Source organism: Protopterus annectens, chromosome 11.part0 (genome assembly GCF_019279795.1).
Source record: "Protopterus annectens isolate FY-2018-M chromosome 11.part0, PAN1.0, whole genome shotgun sequence".
Classification (NCBI taxonomy): Eukaryota; Metazoa; Chordata; order Ceratodontiformes; family Protopteridae; genus Protopterus; species Protopterus annectens.
The window spans coordinates 1,147,527,576-1,147,541,035 of NC_056745.1; the positions used below are offsets into that span (position 1 = coordinate 1,147,527,576).

The window sequence follows — 13,460 nt, forward strand, 5'->3', positions numbered from 1 at the left end:
AAAACAAGCATGCTGACTCTAAACACGTCAGCACTGAAACATTTTCTCCAGAATGACTCCAGTCACAGTTCCAAGTGTCAAAACAACGACACTGACAATGAAGCTTTAAGACTAAGAACCAACCCATGAGCCAGCATCAGGGTGAAGAGCAAAAACTCTGGAAGAGATGAATTTTGCATCAACAGCAAAGCTATCAATTTCGGTACTGAGATCATTTATACTGAATTTGACATCACTGCTTCATTAGTCAAAAACTTTGAGGTATTAATGCTCAAACACACAACTGTCAATGGCAGTCTTTTTCTAGGTGGTACTAAAAACATGGGGACCAGTAAAGAAAATTCCTTTGCCCTGATCTGAGAAGTACAGGTAAAGGCTGATGATCTAACTCCTACTGATAATTTGGAAGAGGAAGAGAGGCTAGTAAATTTCTGATGAGTTCAATGAAAGGCCTCTGCAAATCTTTCATAATTAAAGTTGAATATCGTGGGTGAGGGGCCTAATATCAATGTAACTGTTCTCAGTCACAAGAACTCAAGAACTGCTGCAACTTTTCTGTATGGTGCTGGATTAGTAGTTACCAAGCCTCTGGGAGAAGCCTGCAAAATAAATGGGAAGACAGGCTTCTCCATAACTTTAATAGTAAATGGAAAGGCATGCTTTTCAACAATTCTGATGGGATCCCTTTTAACAGAGAATTGTATAGCCTTACAGCCATCTCAGACACTGAAGAAAAGATGCAGTGTCACTTATGAACTTTACTGTTTTTCTTTAGAGATTCCAGTGCATCTTGATTTTGGGGTTTTCAGGCCAAGACTGAAAGTGGTCTCAAATCCAAAGAAGTACAGTGTTTGTCAGAATCCTGTGAACCAAAGGTTTAAGTAGAAAATCATTGCTTGCGTAAATTCTACTGCAATTTATTTTTTTTCTGGATGTTAGAGCATTGAGGAAGAAAATTATACAAATGTCACATCTGGAGGAGATATAAGCTTCCCCTAAGCAAACAACACACTTATCAGTACACAATGAATGCTATGGAAACCACACACTGTTTGTTCGTTTATTTATTTATGTATTTATCTACTTACTTACTTACAGCTTTTTTGGCTCCCTCACAGCTCACATCTGACAATTAGCTGCTCCCAGTGACTCTACCCATTTGCCCTGTAACATCTTAAGGGTGAGTCATGCAATGGGAATCAGGACTGAACTGTCCCTCATTACTTCAAGGGGCTGTTATTAGCAGTATGCCTTGTCCACCCTCACGAAGCACCATAGAGTTGTTTCCCCATCATTTCCATCAGGAAAATTGAACCACATGAGCATGGCCCAAGATGGCAGACCTCCCTCCTGTTGGAATGAAGCTTTTTAATAAAAACACACTAATACTAATAATTCTTTTTCTTATTTTTCTTATTACTATTACTGCTATTATTGTTAATGCCACTGTGTATACTAATGTGCATTGCTTGCAGAGTGCCACTGTTACTGTGTATTGATTGCATTTATTAATTCTTTGTGTATTGCTAATTATTAACTTTGCTAATTTTCTGATTTTATATATATATATATATATATATATATATATATATATATATATATGTGTGTGTGTGTGTGTGTGTGGCGATATATAAGAAAGACAATACAAAATGCATGAAGTCATGCAATTTCAAAAGATTTGTTTTGCTAGCTAGGAAATAAAGGTCCTTGGCTATCTCCTCTAGTGGTATCTGCTTTTGGCTGACAAAAGGAATACAGACCAAATTTAACCACTCATATGGCATGAACTTCAAAGCTGGACATATAAAATGGACACTGTCCTGCTGTGGGACATTAAAGTGTCAAGGGATCTAAAATATAATACACTTAGGGGATGTTACAGGTATCTTAAAGTTTACTAAGCAAATACCTTCCTCTCTTTCAAAATATATTCTTGTCAAAGAATAATAAACTCATGCAAGAAAACATATCTGTATTCTCCAGGCCCAACGCTAAAAGGAATTAAATATAAACAGCTGGAAACAACCAACAGCAGAAAGAGGAAGAACAAAGAAATCTCAATCTTCCCTTTTTTTTTTGTGCAAGTGACATAATAATGCAGGGATAACCGGACAAACAGTTATTCAGTCTTCTTTCTTCAGTCATGCTTGGACAATCATACAATCATCTTGGGCAAACAGTGATTCATTCATTCATTCTTCAGCATTCTGATTAATTCACAAAGTTTCCTTTCAGCTGCATAGATAACAGTTGCTGCTGAAATCTAAGAAACAGTCTGTCTTTGGTATATGCCTGAGTACTGCTCTAGAACCACACTGATAAATCAAATAAAGCTGTGACATTTCATCTTGTTAATTCCAAAGCCTTGATCATCCACAAAGGCAAAAGAGATTTATATGCACTAAAAATGTTGCTTAAGAGGGAAACCAACCAAGGTCTACCCTACCATTAAATGGATATTTGCCAAATGAGACTACCATGGAGCTGCAAATAATCATCTTCAGTTTTTTTCTGAATTCTCCATAGACAGTGAATACTCGGGACTGATTTCCCAGTGTTCATTAGGGACCAAAGACCACAAAAAAGGATTTTGCCAATGTAGAAGATTGGAATATAAAAAAAAAAAAACTTTTTTGACTTAAAAATTGTATTTGCTCTTCCTGACTTTGAGCTCAACTTTTAATCAATGCCCACACATTAACTTATATTACTTTATTTCTAGTAGTGTAGCAAATTGTACACTGAATCTCTAAATGACTTAGCCATCCTGAAGGATGGTCTGTCCCAAATAAATAACTGGTGCTAAAATCATGGACTGAAACTAAATGCCAAAAAATGCATTATTGTATCATTTGGGAAGTCACCTACCTCAGGGAGCGACCACATTTACAATATGCCCCTAAGTGTTGACCCAGTTGTTCAGGATTTGGAAACTTATATGTGAACAGTGATCTTCTGACCAATGTGTCCATTGTTGTAAGAAAGTCCATCAATATTGCACAGCTTATAAACAAATGCACTGTGTCTAGATCTAAGGTAGTTACTGCCCTCCTTTATGCAGTCCTCATATATAATGACCCTTTTGGCAAATATCTGTCCAGACATATGCAACAACTGGAATGGCCACAGGGAACAAATCAAAGCCCTGTCAGTATACTTTGTAATTTACAGGCTGCTAACAGGTGACCTGTGTCTGCCACACAAGGCATTCTCTGACTCAATAATGATGAATTTGCTGCACATCAGCAAGTCAACTGGCCTCAGAAATACTCCTGATAGGAATTTTAAACCTCTCCTGCAACATCAACAGAATGGTTTGGAGGAACAGGTATATTTTGCAGAGGATACTGCTACTCTGAACAGACTCCCCATCCACATAAAACAAGATTCATCCATGTCCATATTTAAGTGCAACTTGGATCTATGGATGTGAAACAGAAAATTTACCCCAGTTTTACTACCCTAATTTACTAGTGATGGACAGAAGCAGCTCCTAAGTGCTTTATCCCATGCGTGGGTCCCCTTAAATTATCGATGGTATGATCTCAATTATTTTCATTAGGATACTATATAATTATCAACCATGGGATGGGTAAGGCAGAGCTCTAACCCAATGGGTTAGGTTGATTCAAGCACAAAAATTAAAACTGGCTAGGGTTAAAATGTCCCGCAAGGGCGGCTAGCCTAACACTTACCTATGATCCTATGAACCTATGAAATTCTATTTTGTACAAAGTCAATCTGATGCATACAAGCTGTTTTAATTCATAGCTTAATTTGAACCTACAATGATAGGTTTGGAAAGGAAAAAATGAGTGTTTGGCTAACTTGTTTTCACCCATAGACCAAATTCCTAGATTATATTATAAATATATTCTTACCTATTTGTTCTGAACCCCCTCCCCCCCATGGATAGGCATGCTCATCTTCCCTATCTATTCCATCACACACCTGAGCTGGTATTCAATTCAAGTCATCTGGAACAGTCACAGCTTTATTTTTGTACAACCGCCAGTGTAGGCAGAAGTCACACTGCATTTTGCTACAAGGAAGGCCATGTAGAAACAGGTACCACAGTAAAAACATCTCAGAAATTCAACAAACACAATAGTTCTCGATAGGAAAGCGGGGTGGAATCTGAAAGTAGTGGTCTTCTGGTTAAAAAAAAAAAAGAAAAAAGAGGAAATACCAAACTGAATATAAACAATAAGGATACATCATTTACACATTCCAAATGTCAATTAATTTACATTTCCATTACCAAAAACTAAGAGCGATAGCAACTAGACATGCTGAAAAAAGGATAAACATTGTCTTTAAAAGCAATAGCACAGGAGTAGGAATGCCAGTAAGTGTTAAGGAAGTCCTAGGCTTGAAACAGTAAATCAACTCTAACAAGAAAGGTGAAGAAATTTAATAAAAATGTGACAGAAAACTGCGAACAAGTGTTAGAAATATCAAAAAATATATTGATAAGAATAAATCACTCACAACCATTTTACACAAGAAATTACCAATAGCAGCTTGAAGCCATCTGGATATCGTCTGAGGACTTTACATAGCAGCAAATATCTAGAGATGAAAGAGCAGTATGATGCATTATGGGAGGTACAAACCAGTCTGGTAAAGTTTGGATTACTGAGCAATCTTAATGCCTTTAGAAATAGTCCTATGAGGTAACCACTCTTTTCAGATATATTGTTCTATACTCACAAAATGTATTGTTAATGCAGAAATATTATTTAGTGTTTTCAGCAATATATTTCTACTTGAAAACATAAGTCTAAGTATATAGCTTATGTTATCAATGTGGAAGGGTGGAGTTATGAAGAAACATGAGAAACTACTCTGAGAATGATCTACATGCTTTTTAAGGATGACTAATCTTTTACAAAATGAGAGAAAGACAGAGAGAGAAAGTGGACAGTTCAACTAGACAGGTCAACTATAGTCAAAACAGCATTAATCTACTAGTGACTGGCAGAAAAATGGCTCTGGTTACCACAGAGACTGACAATTGAGGCATATTATTTTGTTAAAAAAGGGTATCCTGCACTTTTAATAAAGCCTTGAATAAAACTGTTATTACAGTAACGTCATATGCATTGAAGAAAAGACTATGCTTTTTTATATTTTCATGCCTCCTTTGCAGTGTCATCCAACAACCTGATACATTACCAGGTTGACAGCCAAGCATTTCATAGACCATGAAGAAGTTGAGTATATGCATGAGAGATACAGTTATGCTATAAAGTAATAAGATCTTCTGTGGGATTCCTAAAGAGTTTGAGTAGCCCTGTACAAAACCTCTGCCATTCAGCAACTTTACCCAGACATGTAAAACCTACATCTGCTCCCTGGTATAATGACACACAAGGAGGCAGAGTACTCTGCAGACTTAAGAGTGCTATGTCAGTTCTGCTAGTCTATGGAATACGTGCTAAAGAATTAATATGTAATACGTTTCGGAGGCATTCCATTTAAATAAATCGTATTACCTACTACATGCAGATTCCAATGACTACCAAGCCCATCATGTACCTGCCAAAACTCCTGAAGTCAAACCTTCCCACAGTGCCACCAGTATGTCAGTCACAACACCACACTTAAGACAGTGGAATCTCTGCAATACATGCATTGTTTTGGTCCTCAATACAGTGGTGGCAAGCAATGGGGTTGTAATACATTAGCACAGATCAAAAACCTTAAAAAAGTCGTGTGCAGCCATCTTTACTATGAAGGGGGGCAGCTCATATAGAGATCTATGAAAACAAACCACACTGACACAATCCTAGTCACAAGCATTTTACATCACAAACCATACTGACACTCCCAGTTGTAAACATCACACCACTTATAATCTACCCAATCTTTCTCACTAAAACATTACATAGCTCATTTAAGTCTTGTTGCCTTTTAGACCTTATTTCTCCATTTTATGTATTGTTCCCACAATTCCCATTTTTTCTTGTGTAGTTTGCTCCTCCCCTTTACTGAATTCTACTTGCAGCCACTCCTCTCTCAATCAGCATTCTTTAGCCTGCAATGCAACTCCACGTGTAAGTCAGAACTAGTACTGTCAGCATTTGGCTTTTCTGCCTTGTAGTGTCCGTGCCCGCATACAGGTGGAACTTTTCCTATACTGAAAAAGCCCATAGACTTACATGGAAGACTTCAATACTTGAAGTTTTTGGGTTTTTTTTCTCTAGCATTCAATGCCAGTGAAGCATTTCAAACCATTACAGTACAGGGAACCTGACTCCCATTTTGGAACTGGAAGCAAGACTTCAGGATTCCTCATTCACCTAAGCAACTTGAGAAGTCCCAGAGCCCTTTTAGTTGAATTAGACATGGAGTTAGTGCTGCATAATGGTTTTGGAATCTGACCCCATCTGTTTGGACACAATAAACACCCTACTTTATCATGAAGTAAGAAAGTCACCAATTGTTTATATCTGATAGGTATTATTAGTAAAATATATTCAAAACTTTTTTCAGTGAGTTGGCACTTTGAATTATCTTGTTTTATACGGTGGCATCTATATGCAGTAAAAGATAAATAGCAAGATATTTCTCTCATGCAAAATACTGAATAGATACCAAATATCTAGGAACCAAATATTTTGCAAAAGGTGCTTAAATCACTAATACTCTAAGGGTCAGTGAAGAAGTGACAGAACCAGAGAGCAAGTATAAGAGGAGTGAATGTCTTAAGGTGTAGTTTTTCCTCTAGGACTAGTATGCAGCCAGTTCAGCATTTTGTTAGTACATTAGGGATTCCAAGTAGTAATATCCATACATGACAACTTACTGGAAAGACAGACACAGAGATGGAGAAACAAGGGAACAGATCAATAATATCAAAAAATCAGATATGCTAAATAATATAACTCTTAGTCCACCCGCAGCAACCAAGCCATGAAACTTGATGTGATGTCCAACTATGAAGTAGATCTACTAAAAGGATAAAACCACTGTGAATTATTGTATAATCAGTTTTAAAAGTGTTTCCTAACAAGTTGCCCTGAACTTTTATTTTAGGGGTTGCTACAAATCTACCAACACATTTCACAAAAGACTACACTAGACCAAAGGAAGTAGTTCAAACAGGTAAGAATTTTCTGAGTTCATTTATGATATGCAGTTATATATTTTTGAAAACCTAGTTAAGAAAAAAAATATTAAAATATTTGACTTTGTGATAAAATTATATTCAGTGTATTTTAGATAGGTATTTTCCTAAGTTTAAGGATGCCTAATTTTGAGTCTTTAATAACAAATTTGTTTTAATATGATTTTTCTCATTACTGACATGAATGGCTCACAAAAGCAATTGTAACACAACTTCAGATGTGTGGTATGTTCAAAGTGATAATGGGTTCTTAAATTAAGTGTTACTTTTCACTGGAATTTTATGGCGGTCACGCAAATTCACTTTTTTTCTATATCAGCCTCACATGATTCAAAAGGAAGTAAAAACCATCACATTACACAAATTCTTTTTTTTTACACAAGAAACATCTTTATTAAATTATCACATATGACATAGGCAATCATTCCTTTATATAAATGAAAACAAACCAGATTGACATAATCTTAGTTGAAAACATTATACATCACAAACCATATTGAATTGCAAACATTATACATCACTTATAATCTATCCAGTCATTGTCAGTCAGACATTACATAGCTCATTCATATTCTGCCTTCTTTTAAACCTTGTTCCTCCTCTACATGTATTGATCCAACATTTCCCATTTTCCTAAGTAATTTGATCCAACCCTTTTCTAAATATCTCAATTCCAGTTGTTTTACATCTTTTACTATATTCACTACTTCTACTAAAGCTGGTTTAGATTTTGATTTCCATTTTCTTTAGTAATTGTTTTTTTGGCAGCCACCATAATTAGACTCAGGAAGGGCTTACTATACCAAGGCAATTCATATTCTGTATCATAGCTAAAAAAATAATTTCCTTAGTTACACCAATTTGCTCACCCAGTATCTCTGACAGAGCAGTCTGCAAGGAATCTTTAAATTCTGCCAACTCATTACACTCCCAGAAAATATGCTCCCAGTTACCTCTTTCTTTCCCATTGTACCTCCAACATTTGCTGCCTACCTGAGGAAAAATTCTTTGGAGTCTGCTTGGGTTATAAAAATACCTATATAAACACTTCCAAGCAAAGATCCTAAATCTTCCAGACTTTGTGGCATATTTGGGAGACGTGCATATATCCCCAATTGTTTATTTGTGACTTTCTTATTCAATCTCTTTTCCCAATACTTTCAAACCTCCACTGATTCATTCTTATAGTTATCATGCAATATTTTGAATGGTCTACTAATGATTCCTTTTTTAACAGCAGCTTCTGTTCTAGATTCTACTAAAAAAAAACACCATTAGTGCCGGTCTTTTGTTTAAGATCCCCTTTGCCTATACTCTGATATCAATCCTTACTATGGAAAGCAATCTCTATCCTGCAGTCCAAATAAATTCTTAGCTTCTTCCCATTCTATTACCTTTCCCTCGTAAATTATTTGCTTCCAGTCCCTTGGTTCTTTCACAAGCTTTCTCCAGATAAATTCCAGCCCCCTTTGCCTATTGTCTGTGTACTTAATTGCAGTCATCCCTATCAGCAGAGACTCCTTTCTCAATACTTTCTGCTACTTTATGAATATAATATTATACATGGTTATTGTTACTCTCCCTAAGGATCTGCATCTAAAATCCCACTCTCTCTTTGTTTCTTGAGCATCACCCCTTGTTTCATCATCATCCCTTCCCATGTTGAATTATAGGTTTCTGTTTGTGCTATGTATAGGAGACTTAACTGTGTAGCTTGGAAATACCTCTTCAAATCTGGCAATCCCAACCACCATGTTCAATTGGAAAAAAATTAGCTTATCTCACTTGACTCTTGCCGTCTTCCCTTCCCTTTATTAATTGCTATTCACAACTTCACCTCTGGTTGATAAAAATATGTCTGACCTAACACACCAGAATGCTTTTTAATCCCTACTTCTACATACTTCATTTTATCATGTCCCCATAAATATGGATATTGCTGAACCAATTTGTGTGTGGATACATAATTTACAGCTACTGCCTTTGTTTTAGCGTCATTAATTTTGTAACCAAAAAGATTTGAAACTGCTTCAAAATGTTCAACAACACTGAAATGTTTTTTTCTTGTTTTATCAGGTATAAAATAATAAAACATGAAAAAACAGCCAACTTTTCTTGACTACCATACCAATTATATCCTTCACTTTCAGAGTCTTTTATTTCCTTTGCCAATTGTTCTAAATAAAGTGCAAATAACAAAGGGGAAAGAGGACACCCCTGCCTGATTCCTCTGCTGAAACAAAAATTATCAGAGAGGAACCCACCCACTTATTTTCACTCCCAATCCATCATATATCCTCCTAATCAACCTTATAATTATATCAGGGAATGCAAATGCTTCCATTGCCCGGCTCATAAACTTCAGCTTATTCTACCAAGACCCAGAAACAACAATGGTATTTTCTTATATTCAACTTCCCTCTGAATCATCAGTGTTCTGTTAATGTTGTCAAATGTTTATCTCCCCTCCGCAAAACCACTCTGATCCATGTCTATCAACTTTGGCATCACCTTTGACATTCTTTTAGCCATTATAGACAAACATTTTATAATTATAGTTTAGGATTGAAATGGACCTATATGAAGCTGCATCTGATAGGTCTTTACCCTCTTTAGGTATTATAGCCACCACCACTTTCTTCCAGGAAGTTGGTGCTTCTCCTCCTATTAAAATACTGTTAAACAAAACCTTTCAGATCTTTACCAGTTTTTTTTTCCATTTTAGCTTCCAGACTTCTACAGGAATAATATCTGTTCCTGGGGACTTTAATGTTGATTGGTTATACATCACCATTTTGATCTCATCTCCTCCTCTCATAACTATTAGTAATTGAACTTCATCTACCTCTAAACATGGTATATTTAATTTTTCCATAAACATTTCCATTTGTACCGTTTCATGATCTCCATATTTCTCTGCTTTATACAGACTTTCATAAAATTTCTGAAATATTTCTAGTACCTCTACAGGATATCTTATTTTCTTTGTTACAGGCTCCCTAAGCTTGCAACAACCCTTTCTGTTGCACGAGTTGCTGCTCTAAAAGATTTTGTGCTCTGGCATTGCTATCAAAAAACAGTTGCTTAACAACAGTCTTTCTAAACTCATGTATATTATCAAGGTAATCCTTTATTTTGTGCTTAGCATTCTGCAATTGTTTCTCTTCTTGTTCTGTGAGATTCCCTCTATTCTGCAATACTGCCCCTCTAAATAATTCTTGTTGCTTCTTAACCGTATTTATTTTTCTTTTATGTCCACCCAATTTTTAAACTCCATTTTAATTTTATCCCACTCACTAGCTATATTTTCAGAAGAAATGTTTGTCTTGCTTAATAACTCCTAAATAATTTCCACTATCCATTGCTTAAATTCCTCTGTTTTCAACAAATAGGTGGGACGGTGCCAGTGTCTCATTTTTATTTCCTTACCCTGTGTTTTTATTTTAGTTATTATTGGCATGTGATCTGAAATAATTTTTGGATGTATATCAACACTTTCAATGAAATGCAGATGTCCCTGTGAAATGTAAGTTCTGTCTAGCCAAGCCCAGTTTTTGCATCTTGGGGAATAGTATGTTAAATTTACTCTGAACCCTACTACTGAATTCACATCTTCCATGCCAAATATCTTCATAAATTTCTTTAAAAATCTACCCTTCTTTGCTACACTTTCCCTTCTGTGCCCCCCAAACACATATTCCCTGCTGCACATCAATTTCTAGTCCCCATCTATATGTAATGAAAACTGATTATTTCCACCAGAACTTTTTTAATCCCCCTCTATATGTAATGAAAACTGATTATTTCTACCAGAACTTTCTTAAGCTCCATTATAGCAGTTTTAGGTGGAATATAAATGCATGCCAGTGTCTTTTTTTTTACTATAGTTCACTACTTTTTTTTCTATATATCAGTGAGACCATTTAACATTTAAAGACAATATTGAAAGGGTCATTATGGTTAAAAGTTATTATTCCCATCTTTTATTTGTAACACCTTTTTTGTTAAGTATCTAGTTCCAGTTGTTTGTTTTATATGCATACACTAATCTTTGGCATGCTGATCTTTTATACAGTTGTCATATCATTTTGAGCATACGTCACATTTTACAAACCCTTTGTCTTATTGAAAGCCCTCAAACAAAGAACAAATTCACCCCAAAAACCTATTAACTTAATATTAACAGACAAAACTATGTACATCTTTAAATACTGTAGTTTTACCTTCCTAATAGGAACAATTGCCCCAAACTAACAGCTACACTCACATACTTAGGTTAGCCTAAATGGAAGGTAATCCATTCTAAGACACATGGTGCAGTCTGTGCTGCTAGTAAGAGCTGTTTGGTTTTGTCTTATCGTTTTTCCTCTCACAGAATAAGAAAACACTTGGTTGCTTTCAGAAAACATTATCTCCTAGCCACTGAAAGAAAGCCATTAAAAGAAAGAAGTATTCTGTTTGTATTGCTCTTTATCATATTGTATCAAAGGAGACATGAGAACCAGATACAGAGTTGCTTCTACCAGTATCTATTTATTTATTTGCTAGAGGAGAGCATTATTACATTCAATGTTCTTTTTTATTTATTTGCTTTCTCTTAAACCTTGTTACTAAATAAAGCTAAGAGCCTTAATCCAGTCATTCCTCTATGCAAGAATGAGAAAAAGAACATCACTTTTTCTTGTATTATACTTTTTGAATAGGCTTTTCTTCTTTTTTCTTTTTTACATTGCAATGTCTACATTTTTTAAGACTGAACAAGGAGAAGGAGTAAAGAAGGGAAAAAAACAGGGGCACCTGTTTACTTTATTATCCCCATTACACTTGAAAATAACTGAGAAAACTTTACAACATGCAGATATCATGCACTATACAAATATTACTGTAAAAACAAAAGTTTTTGTTTTACTTACAGTTAACTCTTTCCTTCCTCTTCCCCTCTCCTAAGTGTCCCTCCAATCATTAATGAAATGGGGGTAAAGCATATGCTTTAGACTCCCCTACAAGTTTAACAAAATTTAAAAAAAATCCAATATTTCCAGGTGATACAATAAAAATATCCAATATTTAGAGGTGATACAATCAGATAGCCATTTAGACAGAGTTGTTTTAGCCACTGGTCTACCTTTCCTGGATTCAGAGAATGAAACAAAAAGCTGGTCTGGTTTCTTGAAATCTTTTGTTCTATCCAAATAAAATCTGAGCTGTCTGTGAACATCAAGTTGGTGCAACATATATTCTAACTTGTTGGAATGATTAGGGAAGAAAACTGGTAACTCAATAACTTAGTTAATATTGGTTTCTAAACAAACTTTGGGCAAAAATGAAGGATTTGTCCTAAGTGATACTCTGTCAGCATGAAAAATCAAATAAGGAGGGTTGATAGATAAAGCCTGAAGCTCTGACACTCTGTGGGAAGAAGTAATAGCTACCAGGAAAATGGTTTTCCACAACAAATATTTGAGGTCACAAGATGATGCTGGTTCAGACGGAGGGAGAATTATACATGAAAGCATAAAATTTAAATTCCGTGGAGAATAGGGAGTTTTCACAGCTGGTCTCATATGAAATGTCCCCTTGAGAAAAGCTTTGGATAACTTGTGGGACATGATATTTAAACAGTCAACCCCAAGATGAAAATTAGAAATAGCAGCCAACTGAACCCGAACTGTTTCTGCTTCTGCTCCTTTGTTAAAGATCATAGTCAAGAATTCTAGTATGGATGTCATGGGGGCTTGGTAAGGATCAATATTATTTTTAGAGGCCCATATGGAAAATCTCTTCCACTTACGAAGATATAATTTTCTAGTGGAGAGCTTATGAGAAGACAAAAGGATCTCTTTTGTCTCATTGGAAAAGTTATGAAGCCTGGCTATGAGGGGAACTGCAGCAGCCAAGCTGTCAGCTTTAGTGACTACAGAGAGGGATGAAGGCCCCCTTACGGGTGTGTCAGGAGGTCTGGAACTGGGTCCAGAATCCAGGGATCCTCCAAGAGATGAGGTTGAAGGAATGGGAACCAAATCTGCTGAGGCCAATGAGGGGCTATAAGAATGATGGTCCTTCCCAGGGATTTTGCTTTCTGTAGAACCTTGGGTATGAATGGTATTGGTGGAAATGCATAGAAGAGACCCGGGGGCCAATCATGTATGAGTGCGTCCCTCGGGGCTTCTCCCAGAGGGGGAAATCAGGGCAAAGTAGCTTCTGCATTTTTTGTTGATGTGAATGGCAAACAGGTTGCAGCAAGGCTGGTTCTTGAGGGACCACTCATGTGGCAACAAGATCGCCCTGCTTAGTTTGTCTGCTATCACGTTGGATTTCCCCGGGATGT

The 13,460-nt window shown here is 36.1% G+C and overlaps 2 protein-coding genes across 7 annotated transcripts in view; one reads left to right on the forward strand and one right to left on the reverse strand.

Moving 5' to 3' along the window:
- CCDC146 (coiled-coil domain containing 146) overlaps nt 1-13,460 on the reverse strand; it is a 4,019,163-nt gene that overhangs the window by 2,852,154 nt on the left and 1,153,549 nt on the right. The window lies entirely within an intron of this gene.
- The window catches only part of LOC122815746 (fibrinogen beta chain-like), a 674,021-nt gene that overhangs the window by 530,685 nt on the left and 129,876 nt on the right, over nt 1-13,460 (forward strand). For all 6 annotated transcript variants that reach the window (XM_044088499.1, XM_044088501.1, XM_044088503.1 and 3 more), the window contains one exon: nt 7,042-7,110. In XM_044088499.1, coding sequence (XP_043944434.1) covers nt 7,042-7,110 — 69 coding nt within the window. The remainder of the gene's footprint in view (nt 1-7,041; nt 7,111-13,460) is intronic.